A 25,101-nucleotide genomic window follows, 5' to 3' on the forward strand; every position below is an offset into this window, starting at 1 on the left:
TTAAGCACCGCTTTTTTTTTAAGTTTATTTATTTTGTGGGGGGTGGGGAGAGAAAGAGAAAGAGACAGAGAGAGGAGTGGGGAGGGGTAGAGAGAGGGAGAGAGAAAATTCCAAGCAGGTTCCACACTGTCAGTGCAGAGCCCCATGTGGGGCCTGAACTCACAAACCACAAGATCATGACCTGAGCCAAAATCAAGAGTTGGACACTCAATCACCTGAGCCACCCAGGTGCCCCACTAGCACCTCTTAATACAGGGACCACAACCTCTGTTCCATCTCTGAAGCCCCCAAGGACACGAGTGTCTTACAGCTCAATGAAATGATGATCTTCAAGATGACCTTGTGCCATCAAGCTCAGGTAAACTTATATTCTTTATATTCTGTTTCAAAAAGCAGGGAATAGTACACTTGAGAAAGTCTATGATCAACATAGTGAAGAGGACATTTGGGCCAGTTAAAGTTACATTATTTAATTCATATGGAGCTTGGACTCTCCCAAGAACTCTCATGAAGAGGATGTGGTGACCACCCTTGTGACCAGCTATTTTTACAGTTTAGCAAACAGACTCTTTTAACCTAGTACTCTTTTCCAATCTTACTTATGTTTCATGCTACTTTTTAAAAAGACTACATCTTTACTGATAACATGGTGGCAAAAATTGCCAGTACTTTTCTACTGATTGCGAATCTGATGATTTTACATACAAGTGACAGGGAAGCAGCTCATTGGTTTAAGGAAAGGAGGACGAGGTGGAGGAAAAGGTGGAACGGGACGGGGAGGAAGAGAAGAAGAACAAATAGGCTATGAAGAAAATAAACAAGATGGTGTGTTAAGAAAATACAAATGAAGCTTCCTTTCTGAAAGGTGGTCAGTGCCCTCATCTCTGAAGAGGTAAAATTTAACCTGAACCCTAACTGATACAAAGTCAAATGTTGGAAGAGCAAGAAGTAGACACCCACAGACAGAAAGGACACCTGAACAAGGGCCAAAGGAGGAAATGGTGTCCTTCTCAGCTTTCAGCCTGTCTCTTTTCCCTGCAGACGGACAGAGTCCATCTGGCTCGATGGGTGGAAATATGATGAGGCATGACCTAGCAGTCTGTTCTATCTCCTGGCAACAGTGATTGGTCCAGGAATAAGCACACTGGCTAATGTGGGTTAAGGAGACTCTGGGAGGAGAGAGACACCTTTTCCATGCTAGTTGATAAAACTGCAAGGGCAAGTTTGGGGCTATCAGTCATTCTGCCATCTCCCAGAGAGAGCTTGCATGAGAGTACAGTCAATAGAGAGCAGAGCAGGGGTGAGTAGGAGACAGCACACCATTCATGACACTGTCATTTGAATACTTGAGGTCACTGTTCTGAGTTTCATCCATGCAGGTTTTTTGTTACGTGACCAGTAAATCCCTTTTCAGTTTGAGCCAAATGAAAAGTTTGGTGCAAGTGAAAATACCCTGACAGCCGAGTGGGCTTTGGGAATGATGGAAGTAAGAGTTCTTGGGTATTTGGAGGAACTTGTGCTTTGTGAGTGCCCTCAACATCTTATGGAAGCACTGGGGTCCTAGGATGTCCACATGATAGAGGACTGAGTAGGGACTGGAGGTGAGAGCTGAAGAATTATTTCTGAAACTCTAGCCACAAATGGAGAGGAGGGAGATACAACTAAAGGGATTCAACACCTTCTACCCCTCCCTTTCCACCATCCTGCCATTAAAGTAGAGGGGGGAAATGTCCCAAATTGATGCACCCAGGAGAAGCAAGAGACTAGCAAAGGTGAGCTTGGCCAAAACTTTTGAGAGCTACAAGAATGAATGCTTGTGGTTTTGCCTGCCCAGAGTCTCCTCCCCATTTTAGGAGTAGCATCACCCCCTTGCAGTCTAGGCAAATCAACTCCACTCTCCTTTCCCTCGGTCTCTGGGGTTTAGGTGCCACCAAGGGAATCTAGTGGAGTGGACCATGTGATCCAGACCTAGCCAACTGGCATGTTCCATCTTCCTGGCGGGGTGATCTTACTCTCAACAGGACTGACCAGAACTGATACGGGGACTTGGCCATGGACACTGGGAAAGAGGTACTGGTTTTCGACTTGGGGTCGACTTGGGGTGGGTTTAGACTTGGGGTCTAGATGAGAAGACTCACCTGCATAGAGGAGTACAGAATCAAGAAAATGAAGGACAGGGCAATCGAATACCTTTGAGCCCTTAAATTCAGGTATATGTGAAGTTACATTTACCATTTCAACTGTGTGGTCCTATGAGCCAACTAATTCCTCTGTCCCACCGAAGCGAAGTTCCTCTGTTCACCATTTCTTTCCAGGCAAAGAGTGGGGCCTGAAAAAAAACATACTTTTAAAAAGGTGTTGAATGAAAGAAGTATCTGATCTCATTTGTAAGGAACAGAAAGATGTGTTTTCCCTCAGACTTTGTAATCTAGGGTATTTCAATTCTTGAACAATCTTAAAACTATGATTTACCAAACACATGATGATTGGTGTGGCTTGTGTGGGTTGGCTTACAACCCATTCACTGAACTTCTGAGATATAACCTAAATGTTAGGATTTGCCTGCATTGAAAAAGAAATCACTGAGACGACTATGTAATTCTGAATACCATACAGTTCTTCCTAACTCCCTTCCACCAAAAATCAATGAGCAGGACCCAGAGTTATAAACCAATTGAACAGTAGCCAAGATCTCCATCCTACTTTCCAAACATTGGGTATTTGTATTTAAATGGGTGGGAGACACGCAGTTTAAAGGACTACTTTTTACCATAGAAAAGGTATATCAAACGTGAGCATAAGAGAATTTACATTTCCATTGAAAATGAGAACATAGGTTACTTCTGAAATTCAGGAATGATAATATTTTAATGGCAATAATTTCCCTACCCGGAATTTTATACTTTGAATGGAATTCCAAACCTAAGCTAATTTGCTGATTCAGGAGTAATTTCTTTTAGCGACAACGGTTTCTACTTGTAGAATAAGAAACAAATGTAAGCATACTTACCTTAGGGAATGAAAGAAATTATCTTTTATCAATTCTATATAATTTCCTGAAAAATCTCTGGAACTTCCCAAATTCTGTCCTTTGGAACCACCAGCAAATATTTTACACAGATACACACACACACACACACACACACACACACACACACACACACACACTCACAAAATCCTGTGGTCAAATAAGATTATGAAACATTAAATACTAACTATTCTCAATCCTGAAAACTCTCAGGACGTATTAGCATATTTGAGAGTGTGACAAGTCTTTCAGTAGACATACCTGGTCAAATGTGTTGACTGCTACATTCCCCAGCATTAACTTCCTCAAAATCAAATACAGCATTTTGCTTCTGACCCCAACCTCCAAGCCCCTGTTCCCCAAAGCAACTTTTGGAACAGCTTGTGGAACTAGTTCCATAAAGCAAAGTTTGGGAAACACTAGTTTAGTGGTTTCTATCTACACAGATTTTGCTGTCTGAATAATATGGAAGGCATTTTGAGTGACAATTGCACCCATTTGGATATAACTTCAACTGACTCCATAATTAGAAATTTAAAATGCAAATTTCTCAAAAGCAAACTGCCTTTACCATTTAGAAATGTTGCTGAGACTTACTTGGATTTGCGTATAGTTATATTACTTTCCAGTATATCTGGGATAGGTAATAGGCTCCAAAGACCTATAAATATTGAACACAAATAAGATTAGCCTTGTCTAAATTTTATGTATAAACAAAGGCTTGACAATTTTAATATGGCAAATGTACTTTTTTTTTTTTTTTTTGGTACATGCCTCTTGGGAAAACTGGGAATGGAATGGAAGCTTCTTCATTTATATTCTGCACAAGATGTATATTAAGGATTCATGTTAGTATGGGTGAAGACACGAAGCCATTGCTATTGAGCCTCAGATGTGGCAGCAAAGAATTAAGAGATCATCACCATCTCTCTCTAAATATAATGAAAATCTAACTTTACAACACTCCTGTTAAACGAGCTTTCCTCATGCTACTTGGCTATGCATTAAATCTTGGCATACACAAAAAATAAAAACAGGGTAGTTCTAAAGGTTCATTTATGTTGGCTGGATTATGAAGATTAACTCCTCAGATGGTATTCCAAAGAAGTCATCAAATGTAAGTATAATTGAAAATAAAAACCTGAAAATCATTTAAATATTGATAGGAAAGTGAACAGATAGGATATAGGCAAGACACCGCTCTTCAGATACATAACATCAGTGTGTATCATAAAGGATTAAAAAGTTTAATCCTCTAGGGAATAGAATAGACATTTCAACTTCAGCAGAGCACATTTTCTGGGAATAATATAGTGTAATTATTCTCATGGCAGAGGTACACGTGCAGATTATACATATTTAATACCAATTAAATTTTAGGTCATTTGTGTTGATGATGTTTTTAAAAGGTGATAAATGGGGTTTATTATTCTCTAAAATATTCTAATCCAGGGTCTTAGATACAGTGAGGTCCTCTTCTCTAATGTACCCTGTGGCTTCTGTCACCTTGCCAGTTCCCACAAATATTAGCTCTGTGCCAACGTGCGTTTTTCAAACAGCGCATGCCGCCGCCGATACCTACGTTGACCTGAGGGATTCCAGGGAGCGCGTCCCATTTTAATAATGAAGGTGATGACGACAACATAAAAGCAGTTACCATTTACTGAGCATTTACTACATGCTGCCAAGCAAAAACTCCACTCTGTTACTTTGAATGGACTTCACAAGACCCCCACGTGGTAGCTATTGTCATTGGCCAACGAACAGAAAGGAAATTGAGGCACTGAGGCGCTGAGTATCTTGCTCAAAATCACAAGCTGGAAATGGGCAGAGAGACAAGAGTCAAATTCAGGACATTGAGCTGGCAGTCCACGGTCTGTCACTTCACAGATACTCTTCTTTGTTACGAGGGTTCGCTTAAAGAAAACATTTAAGAAATGTGTAAGTCTGTGAATACGAAAGAAAGTCATACAGGTTGTAGGCAAATGTCTGATGATCAGGTAACAGTGCTCTAACACACAGTATGCGTTCTTTTCTTTTCCTTCGGCAGGGGGAAGCTAGAGAAGAAGGATCCAAGAAGACTGTGAAGTGAATGTGAACCGGCAAATGACAGGTCAGTGTTAAGGTTCTGCGGTAGACATCCTGAGATACTGAGCTTCAACCTTCAACTTACCTGCTTTTGGCGGTGCCCAGAAAACCTCTTGTTCAGAGAGGAAATCTTCCTACTTTTACACGTTTTTAAGGCATCACACAATCACATTTCTATGGGAAATATAAATAATTCAAATAACTCTGCAAAAGAAAGGGTTTGATTATTGTATATTACAATTTAAGGGAAAAAAATCAAATTTAAGAAAAAGCTGACAATCAGATCAGAAGCATTACAGGAAGTTTCTTGCGCATTTTCTCCAGAGGTTAAACCAGAAAATGTTTTAGAGAGGGCAGAAGTTTAAGGTCTAGCTGGGGAATAAAGACATGTTTTGTCTGACACTTCCCAAGTCAAATCCAACATTTATCAAATGATTCCTAAGTGCTGTATTTAAAAAAAATAGAGCCAGGAGCTGGCAACCTGGGTATATTAAGCTTTCATTATTGTAAATTTGTATTTTAAAAACCCAGTATCTTTTTCGTAAATATGCAAGGGCTTCTCCGACAATTTCTCTTTTTGTAAAGCCACCTCTCACTAAAACATGTTAAATAAAACTCCTATATGTAAAATGAATTCTTGGCATCTGGGAGTTTAAAATCTCCCCCAAATTCAGAGGGGGAAAAAAGCTGTATAATTATAGTTCATCTGAGTGCAAGTCATAATCAAAAAATGTTTAAAACCAAAAAGTAATATCTTAGAATGGCATTTAAAACCAAAAAAGTACTTACTGGCATTTTAAAATTTCTCATGCAATTTGTTATTCGTAAAATCAGAAGAAAGGGTGTGCTACCATTCCTGATAAGGCAAGCAATATTCAAGATTGTCAAGTAACTAAAAAAAACTGGCCACCACTATGTGAAAAACCAAATGCTTTAATGAGGCTATCAAGAACAACAGTTCAATTATTTCATCAGATACATTAATATCGATCCATAATATACAGTGCTATGGACCATACAGAAATTATTGCTGCATCCAACAGCAGGTGACTATATTATTAACATTACAGTACCAAGCGTCCGCAAGAGACAGTCATTTGTCATTTTTTCAAGACATAGGGTTTTTTTAATATACTGTTATCAACACCAACTTTTCCCCAGTGCATTTTTTAAAAATATTAATAAGTGCATTCCTTTGTGCTTTATTTTATATCTCTTAACTTCCTATGTATTTTATTTGTTCTTATTGCTTTATTATTTAAAAAACAACCAGAAAGAACTTTGTCATCCTATGTATGACCAGGTTGGTTGTAGGGTTTTTGGCAAAGTCAAAAGGTTTGGTGTTTCCGTTGCCTTACCCAGAGGCAGGTGGGCAAGTTTGGCATTTTGGTCCCTCCACATGGAGGCCCAACCCCGAGGCACCAGTCTGCTCTCGGGGATGGGGGGAGTGGTGTGGATCATTCTCTCGTCACAAACGGCGACCCCAAACCACCGCTTCTTGGCTTAACTAGTCCCTACAACAAATCCACACTCGATTTGGCAAAAAAGAAAGAAATAAAACCACCCCCGAGGCTGCAGCATTCTCCTGGGCTTACTCACCCGCCAATCCCAGAAATTGTCTCTTAAGAAGAGGGGGATGGGGAAGCAGGCAACAGTGAGCTCAGGAGTTGCGAAAGTCAGGACAGTGGTACAAGATGCCATGCTTCCTCTCAACAGAGCTTTCTATGAGGTCACTTGGCCCTGGTCACCTTCCCTGGGCCAGGGGCTACGCAACCTTGCACCATTTTTTAAGAACCCTCAAAATCAGCTAAAGAAAAGAAGCATCATACCATCGCGATCTTTGACTTCTTCGCCCAGCTCCCCTCCCCCCATAGAGATATGAAGAGAAAACCAGACAATGCTATGATTGTATCAATGAACACTATGGTACAGTTAGCTGTTCATGCAAATCTGCATCACTATTCTAGGAAAAGAGCTATACAATTAAGGGGACTGAAAGAATGGGAATTAATTTTCCCTACCCCCTTAAGTAATAAAGCTATAAAACTGATAGCATCATCAATGTCTCCAAGGATTCTCGTTGCCCGACGTGCATGGGAACTATGCAGTCGATTATTTTCATGGAAGCCATCCATTCAAACACCTGACAATCACACCTTCGCTTTGAACCATCCAATACCCATCCACCCATTCAGATTTGATATTTAAACTCGTTTTCTTTAAAAAAAAAAAAAAAAAAACAACCTCCTGAATAAGGTTTCCTGATGAAAGAAGTTGGCACTCTGTCACTAAAATATATTTAATATTAAAAATATCTGAAGGAAAATTGGAAGCTCTTATATTGTCTACATAGGCACCATGCTCCATGATCCTCTTGACTATAGATACCATCTTGAAACTGTCTCCTATATTACAGTTCAGTCAGTGCTAGTCCAAAAAAGACTACTGCTATATTTAAGGCACTTCATTCTGAATGGATATGCTTTATGCCCCTTGCTATTCAATTGTAGGCTGCTACTGAGAAATTCCATTCAACAGCCTGGCTCTTAACACCGTATGTCAGCTGTATAAAACACGTAGGCCAGATAGATTACATGTAACACTATACTATTATTGCATAGGACTACACAAGATAATGCACTGAGACTAACTTACAACGTCGCTGCTTGTTAAAACACTGTTATCAAGTAACAGTAATTTGCCAACACAGTATTTCGCTCCTTCAAGAAAATTCAGCAAGTTTGCTGAAATGAACCCCAATTTAAGTGACTACAATGGGCATATTAACGCTATGGTTATCAGTCTCCAAGAATATTGCTACTTTTATATCACTAAAAATAAATATGCAAGTTTATTCTCTCTAGAAAGCTGGTTTTCACCTATTAATACTACACCTTAAATGTGTGGAAAAAACAGTTCTGAGTGAGACTGTCACATACAAAATATTCGCAAAGCTCTCTTGAAACACAAGACCTTGCATAAAAGTTTTCTTTCACGTGTGTACAAAGAATGCGGAAAACCACGAGTGAGTTGTAAAAATATTGAAACCTTGCCATTTTAAGATGCATACTCTTACAAATTAATACAAACATATGGAAAAGAACGATGATAATAAAGAATCTGTACAAATCAAATGAACAGGAAAACATAATTTAAAAATAAAAATAGGAAAGCTGATTAGAAATGTGCCCAGTTTGGTTTTCTTATCAAAAGTGAAATTGAAGGGGGTGGGGGGAGAAACAAATAGGACAACTTTCAGGGCTCCTCAATATGTTCCTTTGAGAGGACATGCATTTCCTTTTCAAAATAAAATACAGGTTAGGGAAAACAGAATCACACTCATGGATGAGGGTAACTGTAATCAGAGCAGAGAGTGAAGGACAGCAAGATGAGACCCATGTTTCAGATCCTTGGTCTCTAACCCTTCAATTTCACTTGCACCTAAGTATGGCAGAGCAGTTACATTTTCTAACCAGACAATCCTCACAAAATTGGTTGCACTTTTTTTTTCTTTTACAGAATATTGTATTGCCTTAAATAGTTCGCAGCAGAAAGACTAAATGGCGTTAGAACGGTACTGGATCTTTAAGGCAGTACCAATGAATCAATACATTTACAAATTAAAAAAAGGGTCAGTGTGGATTTCTTTTCTTCTTCTCTTTCCTCAATCTCTTTCTCTCTGGGTTTCTTTTATTTGGTTGGTTTACATTCTTTCGATTAAACTTGACATTTAATTTCCAAAGATGTCACAGGCATAAAAATCTCAAACCAAGTCTCCCCTGGATAAAAATGGACAGAAATTTCTCTGATGCAAAAAATCCTCTTGCTCAGAAAGCTAGAGTCCGGGGTGAATTCAGTTCACAGATACTGCACACTTATCGTACAATACTTTGGAGGCATTTGTAGTTGTAAAATAGAATATACAAGTCCGTTTCACAAAATTCTAAAAATAAAATATATCCTGGGCTATTGATAAAGCATGAAAAAAAATTTTTTCATATTAAAGGAAAATTATCAAGAAAACCCCTTCAGGTAAATTATGAAACCTACGAATCAAGAAAGGAAGCAGTTTGGGACAGCGCAGAGCAGGGAGGGCCTGCTAACAAGCATGCTCGGTTTCTTCCATGCTCATGCTGCTCCTTCGGCTGCTGGCTTTGGAGGCTCCGGGAGACACCGACGAAAGGAGTGGGTCAGTTACGCCAACGGGAGAAAGAGTGTCATCCATCAGGATGTCTTCCAGTTTGGATCCCATTTTTGTGGGGACGCTATAGGCCTGGTTGCTTTCGGTCCCGGCTCCAAGGTTGTTGTTGAAGGTGATGGTGCCATCTGTGAGATCGAGTGTCGTCGTACAAGGGAGGTCTGCGTGGTGCTGAAGGAGGTCTTGGCTGCAGTTCTCAAGAGCGGGTTCTTGCTTGATGATCCGATTCACCAAATCTGGAGAGCAGAGGCCCGTGGATGGGATGAGCGAAAGTCCATGAGCTCGAGCCTGCATTTCAAGTTCCTAAAATAAAAGCAAACAATCAGATGCTTAAAAAGGGGGAGTACAAAGGATTTTAGGCAGTGAAAGCACTGTATAGGATACTATAATGAGGCATACAGGTCATTCTGCATTTGCTCCAACTCAAAGGATGTACAACACTGACAGTGAACATTAGTGTAAAGGGGGACTTTGGGGGGCAGCATTGTGCAGTATAGGTCCATCAGTGACAGTGAATGTACCACTCTGACAGGGGATGGTGACAGCTCCAGAGGCTGTACATGTGGGATAGCAAGAAGTACATGGGGAATCTCTTTGCCTTCTCAATTTTCCTGTGCACCTAAAACTTCTCTAGGGGCACCTGGGTGGCTCAGTCGGTTGGGTGTCCGACTTCAGCTCAGGTCATGACCACACAGCTCATGAGTTCAAGCCCCACGTCGGGCTCTGTGCTGACAGCTCAGAGCCTGGAGCCTGCTTCGGATTCTATGTCTTCCTCTCTCTTTCTACCCTCCTCCACTCATGCTCTGTCTCTCTCTGTCTCAAAAATAAATAAACATTAAAAATATTTTTTAAAATATAAATAAAACTTCTCTAAAAAGTAAAGTATTAAAAAAGAATCAGACATTTAGAGGGAAAAAAAAAACCAATACATTATGAAAACAATTATTTTGTTCTTTTAAATTAATAAATGCTGGGGTGCCTGGGTGGCTTAGTCGGTTAAGCATCCGACTTCAGCTCAGGTCATGATCTCATGGTTCGTGGGTTGGAGCCCCATGTTGGGCTCTGTGCTGACAGCTCAGAGCTTGGAGCCTGCTTTGGATTCTATGTCTCCCTCTCTCTCTGCCCCTCCCCCGGTCACTCTATGTCTCTCAAAACTGAATAAATGTCAAAAAACATTAAATTAATAAATACTATTTCTTAAGAGTATAGGAACCACGGATCATATAAGGACATGATTTTTAGGTGGTATATGCATTTCATTATCTATTAATGATAGAGAGACTGAGATATCAATATTCATGAAGATAAATTTTTAAAAACATGAAAATAAAAATAAACATGAAAATAAAATTTCAAAATGTGAGATTAAAGGAAAACATTTGGTAAATAATATAGTTCTTGGGGCACCTGGGTGGCGCAGTCGGTTAAGCGTCCGACTTCAGCCAGGTCACGATCTCGCGGCCCGTGGGTTCGAGCCCCGCATCAGGCTCTGGGCTGATGGCTCAGAGCCTGGAGCCTGTTTCCGATTCTGTGTCTCCCTCTCTCTCTCTGCCCCTCCCCCGTTCATGCTCTGTCTCTCTCTGTCCCAAAAATAAATAAACGTTGAAAAAAAAATTAAAAAAAAAAAAAATAATAATATAGTTCTGGGGTCCCTCCACTGTGCACACACACACAGGACACTGACACATTTTTAAATACCCAGGGAGGGGCGCCTGTGTGGCTCAGTCAGTTAAGTGTCTGACTTTGGCTAAGGACATGATCTTGTGGTCTGTGAGTTCGAGCCCTGCATCGGGCTCTGTGCTGACAGCTCAGAGCCTGAAGCCTGCTTCTGATTCTCTGTGTGTCTCTCTCTCTGTCCCTCCCTTACTCTCTATCTCTCTCTCTCTCAAAAATAAATAAACATTAAAAACATTTTTTTTTAATACCCAGGGAAATAGTGCACTACTCTGAGAACTACCAAATTCAAGACAGTTCACAGTTTCAGCATTAGGTGGCGCTACACCCTTTTCCATCACATCATAATCCCTGCAAAGCCAAGTCTTCGACAGTTGCTGCGATAAAACAAAAAAAGAATTGCATGAAAATCAAGGAGTGAGACATGAGGGTGGCACTGTCCAATCGGATTCCAAGACCGAAGAAGCTGTGTGGTGGCCAATAGACACATGTATCCCATTAGTAGGTAATGTGGTTATTTAAAAATAAAATAAAAATGCTAGTGTTTTGCTTTCAGTTTATAGGTTTTATAATTTCCAATGGCTGCTAAGTTGGTAGGACCTAAATATTCAATGAGCTGTTTGGACCTAACAAAGAAATGGTCCATATTTCTTTGGTCTAGGACGCAGTGAAAAATTACCAAGGTACTAAGGGTACCATGAGCTGATAAAGTCTGGGTAGTAGTGACAAAAGTTCTACACAAGTAACTTAGGTTTGAGAAACATCACTTAATTCATCTTACCAAGGCCAAGGGAAGTTTTCGCTTGTTTTTTGTTTTTTTTGTTTTTTTTGTTTTTTTTTTTTTTGCTGTTGTTCGTTTGTTTGTTTTTATCCCAAAAGAAAGTTCTTATAGGGAAGGTGAATAATCTCTTTCTACACTTTCTTCACATCCTTCCCATTATGGGGTGAGCTGAAAAACTCATAGGTTCAAGTGCTAACCCCAACCCCTCAGAATGTGACTTGGAGATACTGTTTTTGTTTTAATGTTTATTTATTTTTCAGAGAGTGAGAGAGAGAAAGAGAGAAGAGCAGGGGAGGGGAAGAGAGAGAGGGAGACAGAGGATCCAAAGTAGCTCCACACGGTCAGCACAGAGCCCAATGTTGGGCTTGAACCCATGAACTGTGAGATCATGACCTGACCTGAAGTCGGATGCTTAACCGAGTGAGCCACCCAGGTGACCCTGGAGATGCTTTTTTTAAAGAGGTAATTAAATTAAATGAGGTCCTGTGGGTGGGTTCTAGTCCAACATCCAAAAGGACCAATGTCCTCCTAAGAAGAAGAGATTCGGACACAGAGACATACCCAGGGAAAACACAAGGAAAAGGCAGCCTCTAAGAGAAGTACAGAAAAACCACCTCTGCCCACATTCTGACCTTGGCTTTCTAGCCTCCAGAACCCTGAGAGGCTATGTTTCTTTGTGGTGTTTAAGCGGCCCTGCCTGTGGTATTTGTTATGGCAGCCTGAGCAGACTGACGCACTTCCTAAGTGTCACAGCCTCGCCTCCCCTGGTTCCTTACCTCAAAGTGCCTTCCAAGCAAGCTCTTTCCATTCTTAGTGACTTTCCCTGGACCCTCTTAGGATGAACCCAACTGACTCTCGATGAGCATTCTACTTCTACATGCCGAGGCGATCCTTTCTAAGCTTGCCGTGTACCCGAACGTGATACTGACAGAAAATAAATCTGAAGCAAGTCACCTTGCCTCATGAAGGAGGGAAGAGTAGCCTCCAACGTGGCCCGGCCATCCAATCTCTGCCCACGAGCCTCGAAACACATGTTCCTGAAAAGTCACGTTCAGTCTGTAGTCAAGATCATTCAATTTGCAAGATCGTTCTCTGGATGCATGACAAATAAGAGATGGGAGCCTGAGATGTCACCCAAGTATGTGCATGTTCCTGTGCACAATCTCCAGAAACACAGGTCTCTCCAGGCATCATTTTAAAGCCTTGGGCTCTTTAATAAAATTACAGTTCCAATGATACAAAGGCTTCAAGCTCTTTCTTCTGTGAAAATTTCTGCATGCATCACTTAGAGTAAAAATGAAAGGAAGCCCTTAGGCCCAAGCTGAAAACAAGCACTATTGTAAATCTACACCAACATGCTAATAAGAACAGCTCCCCACACATGAAGATCATCTTTAAAAAAAAAAAAAAAACAAAAAAAAACAGCTGGATTAAAAGAGGCAAACATCTTACTCTGATCTTTTGTTGTTTAATTAAAAATGTTTATCAGCTGATTAAAGCGTTACTTAGATTTCTAAATAATGTGATAAATCTCATCTGGAGACCTCAGGCTCACTGCATGCCGGTGCTTTCCTAATTAATAACGTTTTCCGTGATAGGCAAAAGCTCGAAAGGCTGCCTCACAGGGTCACTGGAAGAAACCCAAGACATCATCACTGTGGAATTTCCAATCCACACATTTCACAATATTCCATTCCACATGAAGAGACATGTTGGGAAGCTTAAAACAAAACCTAGCCTCTCTTTCAAAACAGTTCCTGTGTTTTAACATTTCTAGAAGGAAATAACACATTAGGAGGAGCTGTTTTTATAAATGGGAATGTTAAGTTCAAGAGAAAAAGACGTATGGCTACAAACTGAAGAGATCGAACATGAAGCAAACAAAAACCAAAAGAAAAGATCATAAAAAAAGGTATCTTCAAATGACAAGCAATCTCTACTGCACTACGGACATTCTAAAATGCACCCCCTAGAGGAGAATCGTCTTCTGCCACCCCGACCCAGGGCTGAAATGAAAGAAGTGACATTCATGGAAATGTCAACAGTGCTGTGGGGTATTCAAAAGCTCGGAGACTATTACTATAAATGAATTACTCTGTTAAAGCGTTTCAGTGTCCAGGATTAACACCACCAGCTGAAACACAACGCTGTCTGAAGGGTCAGGCTGTGCTTTGGTGTTCCACAAACAGTTGCACTGGGCACCTGAAAAAATGGTAAAAGGCGGGTCCATCTACTCAAGAAGAATGTGTTCTGTTAATTGCTTCTTACTGGTGGCCTGCACGCAGAGTCAGCAGGTAAATGAGAATCACTCCTGCAAACTCCTTTGGTCATTGGCAGAGCCCGTTGTTCTTTCTCTTCTTCAAGACAGTTTCAGAGGAAGCTATGTTTACACTCAGCATGAGAGACCAAGGGCCTAAGAGAAGTACTAAGAGCTGATACTACAGAAATACTGTCCCATCTCACACTTCACACTTGTACACACAATCAATACACAGAATGACAGATGAATTCCACTCTTCATTAAAATTAGTATTTCTCCCTCTAAGAACGAATAGTGTAAGTTACAGACACATATAGTATAACTTCACTATCTGTAACTATTTCTAAAATTTGTATCTTGAGGATAAGATCTTCTGGATGTCCTCAAGTTCCCTACAAACATGGGCTTTGACCATAGGCTACATAACTCCACCAAATCCTAAGGCATCTTGGCATTCAACAACTATGCTCAGTTCTCATTATTTGAGGTAACTATTGCGATAGACTGAATGCATCCCTCCCCTCCCGAAAACTCATTTGTTGAAATCTAATCCCTAATGTGATATGTCTGGAGGTAGGGCTTTGGACTATGATTAGGTCATGAGGGTGGAGTCCTCATGAATGGGATTTGTGCCCTTATAAAAGAGACACCAGAGAGTTCCCTCCCTCCACTGCCATGTTAGCACCCAGTGAGACTACAGACTACAGCGGCCTATGAAACAGAAAGTGGGCTGTCATCAGACACCGAATCTACCTGCACCTTGATCTTGGACTCTGAGTCTCCAGAATTCTGAGAAATAACCTTTGTTGTGAAAGTCACCCAGTCTGTAGTATTTTTGTTACAGCAGCCCAAACAGACTAAGACAGTCACGTTCTATGAAGTCACTCTGAACCCTGATTTAGTAGATACCAAATGATTATTCCCAGAGGAAATATGGGGTTAGGTTTCTGTGAGTGTCCAGCCACAACATTTTCATCAACTGATCCATAATGCAACCTTATTTTAGGTTTAAAGAGACCTTATTTAATAAATAACATTGATGCATTAACATCAAACTCACAGCCAACAGTGCTGCAAGTCACATATGAAGGAAACTTATCTCCATAAGACACAGCACGGCCTTCTCGTGCTTTGGACACCAGACAACTTCAGCACTACACTTGGGGGCCGTTTTAAGCAGCAAAATTCACCCATGAAACCCACAAAAATGTGAAAAAAGCATGGGACTAAGGCCCACAAAAAGGATGCTTGTTTATAGTGTGAGCTGAAAGAAGACAGCAGGTCAATGCCTTGTTCAACCTTAACTCAAATCTGCCCCTCTGAGCATATCCACCAGTAACCATGAAGGCACCCCAAACGTGGATCTTGGAGTTACAGCAAATTTTTAACGAGTAGGCAAATTCGCAAATTGGGAATCCACGAATAACGACTACCTACTGTACGAGGATCGTGTACGTCAAGTCCCCCATGGCTTGTTAGACAGCCTCCCCCTCCCAACCTCCAAGTCGGTGGCACCTCGGACGTGCCCGTACCTGTATCCTGAGCAACAGGTGCCGGTTGGCATGCTCCAGTTTCTTCTGTCGGGTTTCAAGTTCCTTTGCACGTTGCTGTTCTCGTTGCAACTTTCGAATATAGTCCACAGAGGCTTTCAAAATGGTTCCCTTGTTCCAGCGCATGTCTCTGTAACCAAGACAGAAGAGAGCAGCCTTTCTCAGGGCTGGAGACACACTGAGGATCCATGATGCAGTGCACTCCATCTCTAAAGGCCTGGTAACAACGGCAAGCTGATGACAGCTGTCATTCATCAAGTGCTTGCCATGTGCCAGATGCTGTCCACCCACTTCTTATACATGATCTTAACCCAAACAAGTGCCTTGAATGGGAGGGACGTTGTGCACGTGTTGAAACAAGACACTCTTCACCTTGCCCTTGGTCACAGAATTACTATAGGGTATAGCCAGGACTTAGATTTAGGTCTGTTGATTACAATAATCAGTATTCTTAAAAACTATATTAAATAGTTAAAGGTTTCTAGGACTACCAATGTTAACTCATTCAGACAGACAGAATAAGCTACAGTTAAAAAAAAAATTCCATGAGATCCTACTACTTGACTGTGTGAAGCATAAAAGATGTATCCTTGGATTTTCTCATGAATATTCATAGGCAAGTTATCTAACCTCTCTCTGTGTCCCAGTTTCTTCATCTATAAAATGGTGATACTACACGTGTATGAGCAGCCTCACAGGTATGTTACTAGAATATAAGGAAGCTTGTTACCTGAAGGTGCTATGAAAAGTTTAGAATACAATTCAAATGATGGAGCAGGCATTGTGGTAAGGGCTCAACATGAGAATTATCATGGCTACCTTTAAATACCTTTTACTATGGGGGTACATTTTAAGGTGTTTTACAGCTCATTTCATCGTAACTACCTCAATGGCTAGGCACTGATATTATTCCCATTTTATGGATTGGGTAAAAAAGGCACAGAGAGGTAAAGGGCCCAAGGTCACACAGCTAGGTCACACAGTAGAGCCAGAAAGCCTAGAGAATCTGGCTCCAGACTTCCATGCACTAAACCACAATAGCGTTCTTCTTACGTGGCTGAGGTCTTAGAACAAGCAGACTAGGTAGGAATATTCTGATCCAACCCCCCCCCCACCCCGCCTTTTTTTTTTTTTTTTTTAACAGACGAGGAAAATCAAGTACAAGAATTCAAGCATCTTCCCCAAGATCACATATCTAGTAAGGGACTGTTTTGGAATTCAAACCCGGGCAGCCTGAGCTTGGTGCCTTTCAGGTTTTAATCACTGTAGCTGTAATGCACTCATATATAAGGAAATTAAGAACACCATTAAAATGTAGGTAAAAGTGAGCTGAAAAATTTAGAGCACTCTCAGAAAAATAATTAAGAATGAAATTATAATTACATAAATGGTATTTCTGTAGTACTTTAAATTAATCAGAGCTCTTTCACAGTGTTCATGATGATGATGACGAGGACAATGAAAAAAAAAAAAAACGACTTAATGTATGAAAACTCTCCTACCCCATAATCTATAGCTGCTCAAGGCAGATTGAAGTATCAGCTGGGATGTGTGAATGGAGAGCCATTAAAACAAGCCACCAAGTAATTGATCCTCATATGGATTAGATGAAGAACAAAACAGAAGTTCTCCCACGAGAGGCAGACTTATGGCCCCTAGAGAATTCCCTGAGGTTTATCCCTGGGGTCTGAGCACCAAAGATGGCTACCCAGGGAGGCGTGCTGAGATAGAGGGAGCACAGACTTGTTTAATATTCAGGGCTGAGGTCAAAGTAACCAACACTTGAGCAGCCAGAGAGGGATGTAACCGTAATGAAAGACGCCTCAACTAGACCAGTAGGTTGAAAAACCCATGGTGAAACACGTGAGCAGCGACTCAGTTTTTAAGAAGTGACTATTTCAACCAATCATCTCAGGTTTTGCTTCCTTGTGACATCCAATGAATCAGGCTTTTAGGCTTAAAGGAAGGGTTTTCAAACTTTTTTTTTCTGGTAATGACAGCAACCCTTTTTCCACACAGAACTATATAAAGATTCCCAATATATAAATCAGCGAAAGCGGATCTGCTATAGGGGGGGAGAGCGTGTGGGGCTAAGACCCTGGTTCACTAGATGGTGTCTCTGTAGCAGCCCCAGAGCCTGTTCCAGAAACCTGGTAGGGAAAAACTCCCATTAGAGATTATAGTCCATTTATCTTAAAACAATGCCTACAATTAAAGATCATTATCAGTTCAGATTATAAACACGTAAGTATTCTAATACAATAGAGAAAGAAGATATGCAAATAGAGGCTTTCACTGCAGCCCCATAATTTCATAATGTTGCTAAAGAGATTCACATGCTACAGTTTAAAAGAATATGCTAAAAAGTGAACGCTGATAAAGAACAGGAAAATGGGAATTCAATTTCAACTATCATGCAAGACTGACTATAGGAAATGAAGGTCGCAGCCCCTTAGTAGGATAAATTTGTGCGGCAGAACTGAGAATTTGAATGTTGTGAGTTTCAAAATGGCTTTTCCTTGAAACCTGGCAAAGCAAAATGTGGATGATGGAAATTGTGCTTGAACATTCATCAAAGCCACCTTTACAATGGGCCATGATTTTATTTTATTTTGTCACAAATTCCCTGACAATAACGTGAATAGCAAATTTAATAAGGCTTGCATGAATAATGCTTGATTTCATCTTTACATTTTATTAGGTAGCTAAAAGGTTCTATTCAAAGGCTAATTTCAGACAACGCCACTGGGGGTCATTAAAACGTATACATCCTCCTGCCTCTTACATCAAACGGGTCACTTTCTAGTAGATAAAAATTGTGTACTTGTTGTCCTACTTGCTGACACAGTAGGAAAATTATCTTTACAACTGCTCTCCATCTGAAACGGGGAGAGGGGCGGTGTGGGCGGGAAGGTGGGCAGAGACTGGAAGCTGAAATCCAAATCTGCTGACCAGTACTTGAAAGAATTTTAAAAAATTATTTTTTTCTAGATCGGTAAAGCATATAAAGGGCATGCAAGTTAAAAAAAAATTTTTTTTGACCTTATGGCTGTTGAGTGTTAGACGTGGAGTCTCCTATACCAGCCCACAGATACTGTTGAGCTCTCCAGCAAATGTTCAACAGCTCTTGCTTGAACAGCTACTGAAATCTCTATCCTGCAACCATTAAAGAGAATTCTTCCAACAGCTTGGTGATCATTTGCCAAGGAGTCTCAGATTTTCAGAAAGCCACCTCCTCGTATCCAAAGCTGAAGACATTATGCCCAATAACCGTTTAATACAATTCAGTTCATTTCTCTCAAAATTTTAGTTTGGCCAGACTAACAAGGAAAGGGATAACTATACCAGACGTGGAACCAATGGTTCAGGGGGGTGCTTCCTGACTCTGGTTTTTAGAACTGTGCCCTTTCTGCAACATATGAATAAGCATTAAGGTCCCCAAAAATATACAATGCAGATTAACATGGAATTGTACTCACGGATCATTGGACTTGGGAATCAAAGTACCTAGTTCTTTAATGCGATCATTTATGTTAAATCGTCTTCTTCTTTCAACTTCAAGAAAAGAGGACAGGAAGGGACTGTCAGTAACAGCACCACATACACATGTAGCATATCTCGTTAAAGCCATGTACGCATTAGCCTGGCCAGCCCAAGGCTGTGTTTCCGGATCTGGGTTTCCAGATACCTTTGTACAGAACTTCATCATTTACAAAGTGATGAGACTGTAATTTCTCCTTTGATTCTATAACACCCTGACACTGGAGTTAAGTCTCCTCAATGATAAATGACAAAACTACTTTGGGGGATATTAGGGACTTGATAAGGGTACCCAGGAGCAAGCGAAAACAGCCTGAACTCAACCCTGACCATTCAGACTAGGGGCAACCAACATTTTCTACAGGGCCAGATAATGAGGACTTTGGGCTTTGAGGGCCAAACTGGCAAAACTGAGGATGTTATGTAGATACTTATGTAATGAAAGAGAAGATAAGTTCCTTTTGTTTATTGACAATGTTCAAAATGTGACAATATTAACTGGATATATATATATATATATATATATATATATATATATATATATATATATATTTTTTTTTTTTTTTTTTTTTTTTTTGCAATGCCAGTTGACTAACAAGAAGCGCTGGATGCCAGAAGTTGGATTTTATATAATTCTCACATATCACAAAACATTCCTCTTTTGATTTTTTTAACCATTTAGAAACATAAGAAACATTCTTAGGGGCGTCTGGGTGGCTCAGTCGGTTAAGCCGCCGACTTCGGCTCAGGTCATGATCTCGCAGTCCGTGAGTTCAAGCCCCGTGTCGGGCTCTGTGCTGACAGCTCAGAGCCTGGAGCCTGTTTCAGATTCTGTGTCTCCCTCTTTCTGACCCTCCCCCGTTCATGCTCTGTCTCTCTCTGTCTCAAAAATAAATAAACGTTAAAAAAAAAAAAAATTAAAAAAAAAAAAAAAAAAGAAACATTCTTAGCCTACCGGCCATACAAAACTCCCTGCCCTAGGCCCAGTGTTGCCCAACAGATATATACAATGTGAGTTACTTCTGTAATTTAAAATTTTCTAAGTAATCACACTGAAGAAGTAAAAAGAAAGAGGAAAAATTAATTTGAATATCTTGTTAAATCCAATATACCCATCCTTTCAACATGTAAGCTATATGAATTGTAACTAAATACTTAACATTCTTTTCTTTGTACTACATTTTTGATATCCAGAGTTTATTTTATAATTTTTAAAGGTTGTATTCATTTGGAGAGAGAGAGGGCATGAGCAGAGGAAAGGGCAGAGAGAGAGGGGGAGAAAGACAATCCCAAGCAGGCTCTGCACTGCCAGCACAGAGCCCGATGGGAGGCTCGAGCTCACAAACCCTGAGATCATGACCTGAGCCGAAATCAAGAGTCTGACGCTTAACTGACTGAGCCACTCAGGCGCCCCGAAATCCAGTGTGTATTTTATACTTACAGCACATCACAATTTGAACTATAGCGCATTTCAAGTGTTCAATAGGCAGATGCGTTGAGGGGATACGGTGCTGGGTAACACATCCTAGAAGTTACGTTAAGCTTGTTTAACTACACCATGCGTCCTAACAGCGTCCCTATTTTATCAATTCAGTTGCATGTGTAGCTAAATTATCATCTTCTTTCGGGAGGGTGAAACAGTAAAGCATATGGGTTAATAAATGTTTCTAATTTACCTACCCGGGCAAATAAATTCCAAATAACTTAAGGTCTAATAAATCAGATTAAAAAGTTAACATTTTACTTTAAACATAATATAACCTAATACACATTTATATTTGACCTACTAGTAGTCCATACGTTTAGGTACATGATATATGCTACTTTCCCAACACACTCTGTATTTTTTCTTAGCAGAGGGATCCCTTCTATGATTAAACCAGGCATTTAAAATACTGCCTTAGCATTAAATTTTTATAAAACAGATACACTGATACTCACTGGTTCTAAAGAAGGAATTTTTGGACCTCTGATCTTGTAGCTAACCTCCTCCAAAACTAAAAGCATGACATGCTTTCTTACTTTTCCAAGCATGTAACAATCAGAAAAATTCAAACAGCACTGAAATGCATAACGTGAAGTAAAAGTTTCCTGTGATCCAGATACGACCACTGTTAAGTTTCTTATATATCCTTTGTGATGATTTTTATTCTCTAACCAAGCTGCCTGCCCAGGGCACAGTTCTTGGAACTCTTCTTCATCTATATTCACTTACTCGTGATCTCATCTCGTCTCATGGTTTTCTATGCCACACAAACACTGATGACTCCCACAATTGTATTTCCAACTTAGATAGGTCCCTGAAACTCCAGACTCGCATGTCCAACTACTAGTTGTTTCCACAGGGAGGTCTAATGGGCAGTCCCAAGAGTCCAAACACAAGCTCCTGTTCTTCCATGCTCAAACGACTCCACCCACAGCCTTTCCCACCTCATTTACTGTAACTCCATTCCTCTAGTTACTTAGGCCAAAACCTTGGAATCAGTTCTACACCTCTGTTCCTCTCACATCCCACATCGGATCCATCATCAAAGCCTGTTGGCTCTATATTCGAAAGATCTACAGAATCCGCCCACTTTCAACCTCCACTGTTACCTGAGAGAAGCGACCATCATCTCTTGCCTAAGGATTACTGCAATTCTCCTAACTACCATCTGTCACCCGCACCCACTGCTTCCTACCCACTCTGGTCTATTTAGACCACAACAGCCAGAGGGATCCTGTTAAAACCTAAGGCAGAGCATCCAACCCCATGCTGAAAACCCGCCAATCATTTCCCACCTCACTGAGACAAAAGCCAGGTCCTCAAGGATCTGGTGGGCTCCCATCCTTGTGACCTCATGCTCTGCTCCTCTCCCTCTCTGACCACATCTTCTGTCGTGACTTACCGCTGTCCCACCTCCCGTTAGCCCCACTGGCTTCCTGCAATTCCTCAACCAAACGAGATCCACTTCCCGCTTTAGGACTTCATACTGCTGTTCACCCCGAGGGGAACACCCTTCCCCAAATATCTGTATGATTCTGCCCTCACCAACCTCAGGCAGTGCCTCAGATTTACCTATAAGCCTTCTCTGACCACCCTATTTAAAACTGAACCACCACCTCGCATGCCTATCCTGACATTCTATCCTGTTGCCTGTACTTTGTCGCCTCATAGAACCTTCAACCATGGGGCGCCTGGGTGGCGCAGTCGGTTAAGCGTCCGACTTCAGCCAGGTCACGATCTCACGGTCTGTGAGTTCGAGCCCCGCGTCAGGCTCTGGGCTGATGGCTCAGAGCCTGGAGCCTGTTTCCGATTCTGTGCCTCCTCTCTCTCTGCCCCTCCCCCGTTCATGCTCTGTCTCTCTCTGTCCCAAAAATAAATAAACGTTGGAAAAAAAAAAAAATTTAAAAAAAAAAAAAGAACCTTCAACCATCTGCATATTTCATTCGTTTGCTTCTTATGTAATATATAATTTATGATAACATAACATAATATAATAATTTAATATAACAACACTATAATATAAACAAAACGTTTTATATTAAATGTTGTATATTATATGTTATGATATATATAAACAAATGAAATATGCAGATGATAGAAGGTTCTATGAGGAATACACACACACACACACACTTAGTGTATTCTTTTTACATACTGAGATAATAATATGTATATTATCTGCCACTTAACTCTTCTCACTCAGTAATATATTGTGGCTATCCATGTAAATCAGGTAAAAAAGACCAACCCCATTCTTCTTAAGAGCCACTGAGTATCCTTTATAGGGATATACTGTAATTTATTTACAAACACTCCAGTGATGAATATTTAGACTATGTCTAATTTCTCCCTCTGTCAATGGTATAATGAATATTTCGGCCAGGGCTCCCATTCACATTTTACTCCAATCGTGGTTTTTGTTCTGTACTGAAAACACCACCTTAATGTATTCGTTTGCTCATCTATTGGGTCTGCCCTTGAGTCAAATGGAAGCTCGTAAGTGAGAAGCCTATCTGTCTAGTTCACTTCTGTAGAAAAATGCCTCAGACATAATGAGGGCTCAGTAAATAGTTATGAGTAAACAAATGAATGTATTATTTTGCACATTTTGGCAACTACTTTTACAAGGTAAGTTCTTAGAAGAGGAAGAGCTCTGTCAATGGACAATCTAACCTTGAGTACTCATTTCTTTTTTTTTTTTTTTTAATGTTTATTTTTGAGAGAGAGGGTGAGAGAGCACGCACACAAGCAGGAGAGGGACAGAGAGAGGGGGGACAGAGGATCTAAAGTGTGCTCTGCACTGAGAGCAGAGCCTGACGCCGGGCTCGAACTCTGGAGCTGTGAGATCTTGACCTGAGCCAAAGTCGGATGCTTAACCAACTGAGCCACCCATGCACCCCTTGAGTATTCATTTCTGATGGTTAGATGAGATTTTAAGATTTTTTTTATAGACCTCAGAGTATGACCTCATCATGTTTATATTTTACTGACAACCCTAACCTTGAGAGTTCAGGTGCCTACGTAAAGGTATTGTTTTTGACAAGATCCAACTTCGTTTTCCACAGGTCAGTTAGGTGGAGTTTTGGGTAACGCCTGATGATCTTAATTCTAAGTTATATAGAAAGAACAAATGTCTTAGAGTACAATTACTTGGAAGCCAGAGGAGATCTTAGAAATATTACTCCCAATCTTTGGGTTAAAAGGAGCAGAGCTTCTCCCGGCTGAAATGGGAACTAGGAAGGACAGTATCTATTAAAAGAAAGAACCCATCCCCTCTGGGACCCAGCGATTCCTTTTCTCAGTACCTGACCTGGAGAAAGAAACTCCCCTGTACACAGACAGAGTGGCGCGTGTGCAAATGCTCACTGTGGCATTGCTTAGAACAGGGAAAAACTGGGGGCACCTGGGTGGCTCAGTCAGTTAAGCGTCCGACTTTGGCTCAGGTCATGATTTCACAGTTTGTGAGTTCAAGCTCCGTGTTGGGCTCTGTGCTGACAGCTCGGAGCCTGGAGCCTGTTTCTGATTCTGTGTCTCCCTCTCTCTCTGCCCCTTCTCCTCTCGTGCTCTGTCACTCTCTGTCTCTCAAAAATGAATAAACATTAAAAAAAAAAAAAAGTACAGGGAAAAGCTGGAAGTAATTTCAACACTTAGCAGTAGGAGAATCACTCAATTTCACACAGCCATGCTATGGAATACTATACAACAGTTTTTTAAAAGGAGACAGACCTACACTAACAACTGCAAAGGTTCTTCAGGAAAGACTGCTGAATATAAAAAAGCAAACAGCAACAAATATGGATAACATGATACTGCTTGTGTTAGAACAGACACCAAAAAGCCCACTATTTATTCTCGGTGTGCATGTGCACATGTGTGTATTCTTAAACACATGGGCAGAGACTGGCAAGATCAACAACAAACTGGACAAAAAAAAAGAAAAACAAACCAACAATGATGACTTTTACGAATCAGAGGAGAATTCTAGCTTTATTCTATCATTTTAAATTCGGGTCTAATTCTATCATTTTTACCACAACAAAGTGTCTATACATAACTTATTACATTCTTAAAACTCAATTTAGGAAGAAGAGGACAGGAGGCCAAAAGATGAAAAATTCTTTTTAACTGTGCAGCCTCTTTTACTTTTGTTTATGAAACAAAAACCTTAAGTTCTCAAATCTTAAAGATTTGATCAAGAGTAAATTAAACGTGTTTTTACATGTCAGGAGACTTTTTTTTTTTTTTAAGTCACAAGTAAAGTCAGAAATTTGGGAGGGTACCTTACCCACTGACTCCCCTCCAGGTGTTTTATTTTTTTTTTTTCTTTCAAATCTCACTGGAGAAGGTGATCCCATCATCCCCTTTTGTTAATAAGTTCCAGTGTGAGCAACACTTATAATTGGGTAGTTGGGGATCAAGTCTCCCTCTCACCACACACACACACACACACACACACACACACCCCATTACTATAAATAAGTAAAGTAAATACTTTT

General features: G+C 40.5%; 1 protein-coding gene across 11 annotated transcripts in view; it reads right to left on the bottom strand.

Moving 5' to 3' along the window:
• Positions 1–6,029: 6,029 nt before the first annotated feature.
• Positions 6,030–25,101, bottom strand: part of MITF (melanocyte inducing transcription factor) — a 227,473-nt gene continuing 208,401 nt past the window's right edge. For all 11 annotated transcript variants that reach the window (XM_025922421.2, XM_025922399.2, XM_025922407.2 and 8 more), the window contains 3 exons: positions 19,059–19,134; positions 15,562–15,709; positions 6,030–9,617 (listed from right to left, as the gene is read on the bottom strand). In XM_025922421.2, coding sequence (XP_025778206.1) covers positions 9,216–9,617; positions 15,562–15,709; positions 19,059–19,134 — 626 coding nt within the window. In that variant the 3' untranslated portion in view covers positions 6,030–9,215. The remainder of the gene's footprint in view (positions 9,618–15,561; positions 15,710–19,058; positions 19,135–25,101) is intronic.

Source organism: Puma concolor, chromosome A2 (genome assembly GCF_028749965.1).
Source record: "Puma concolor isolate L17-30 chromosome A2, mPumCon1.1.hap2, whole genome shotgun sequence".
Classification (NCBI taxonomy): domain Eukaryota; kingdom Metazoa; phylum Chordata; class Mammalia; order Carnivora; family Felidae; genus Puma; species Puma concolor.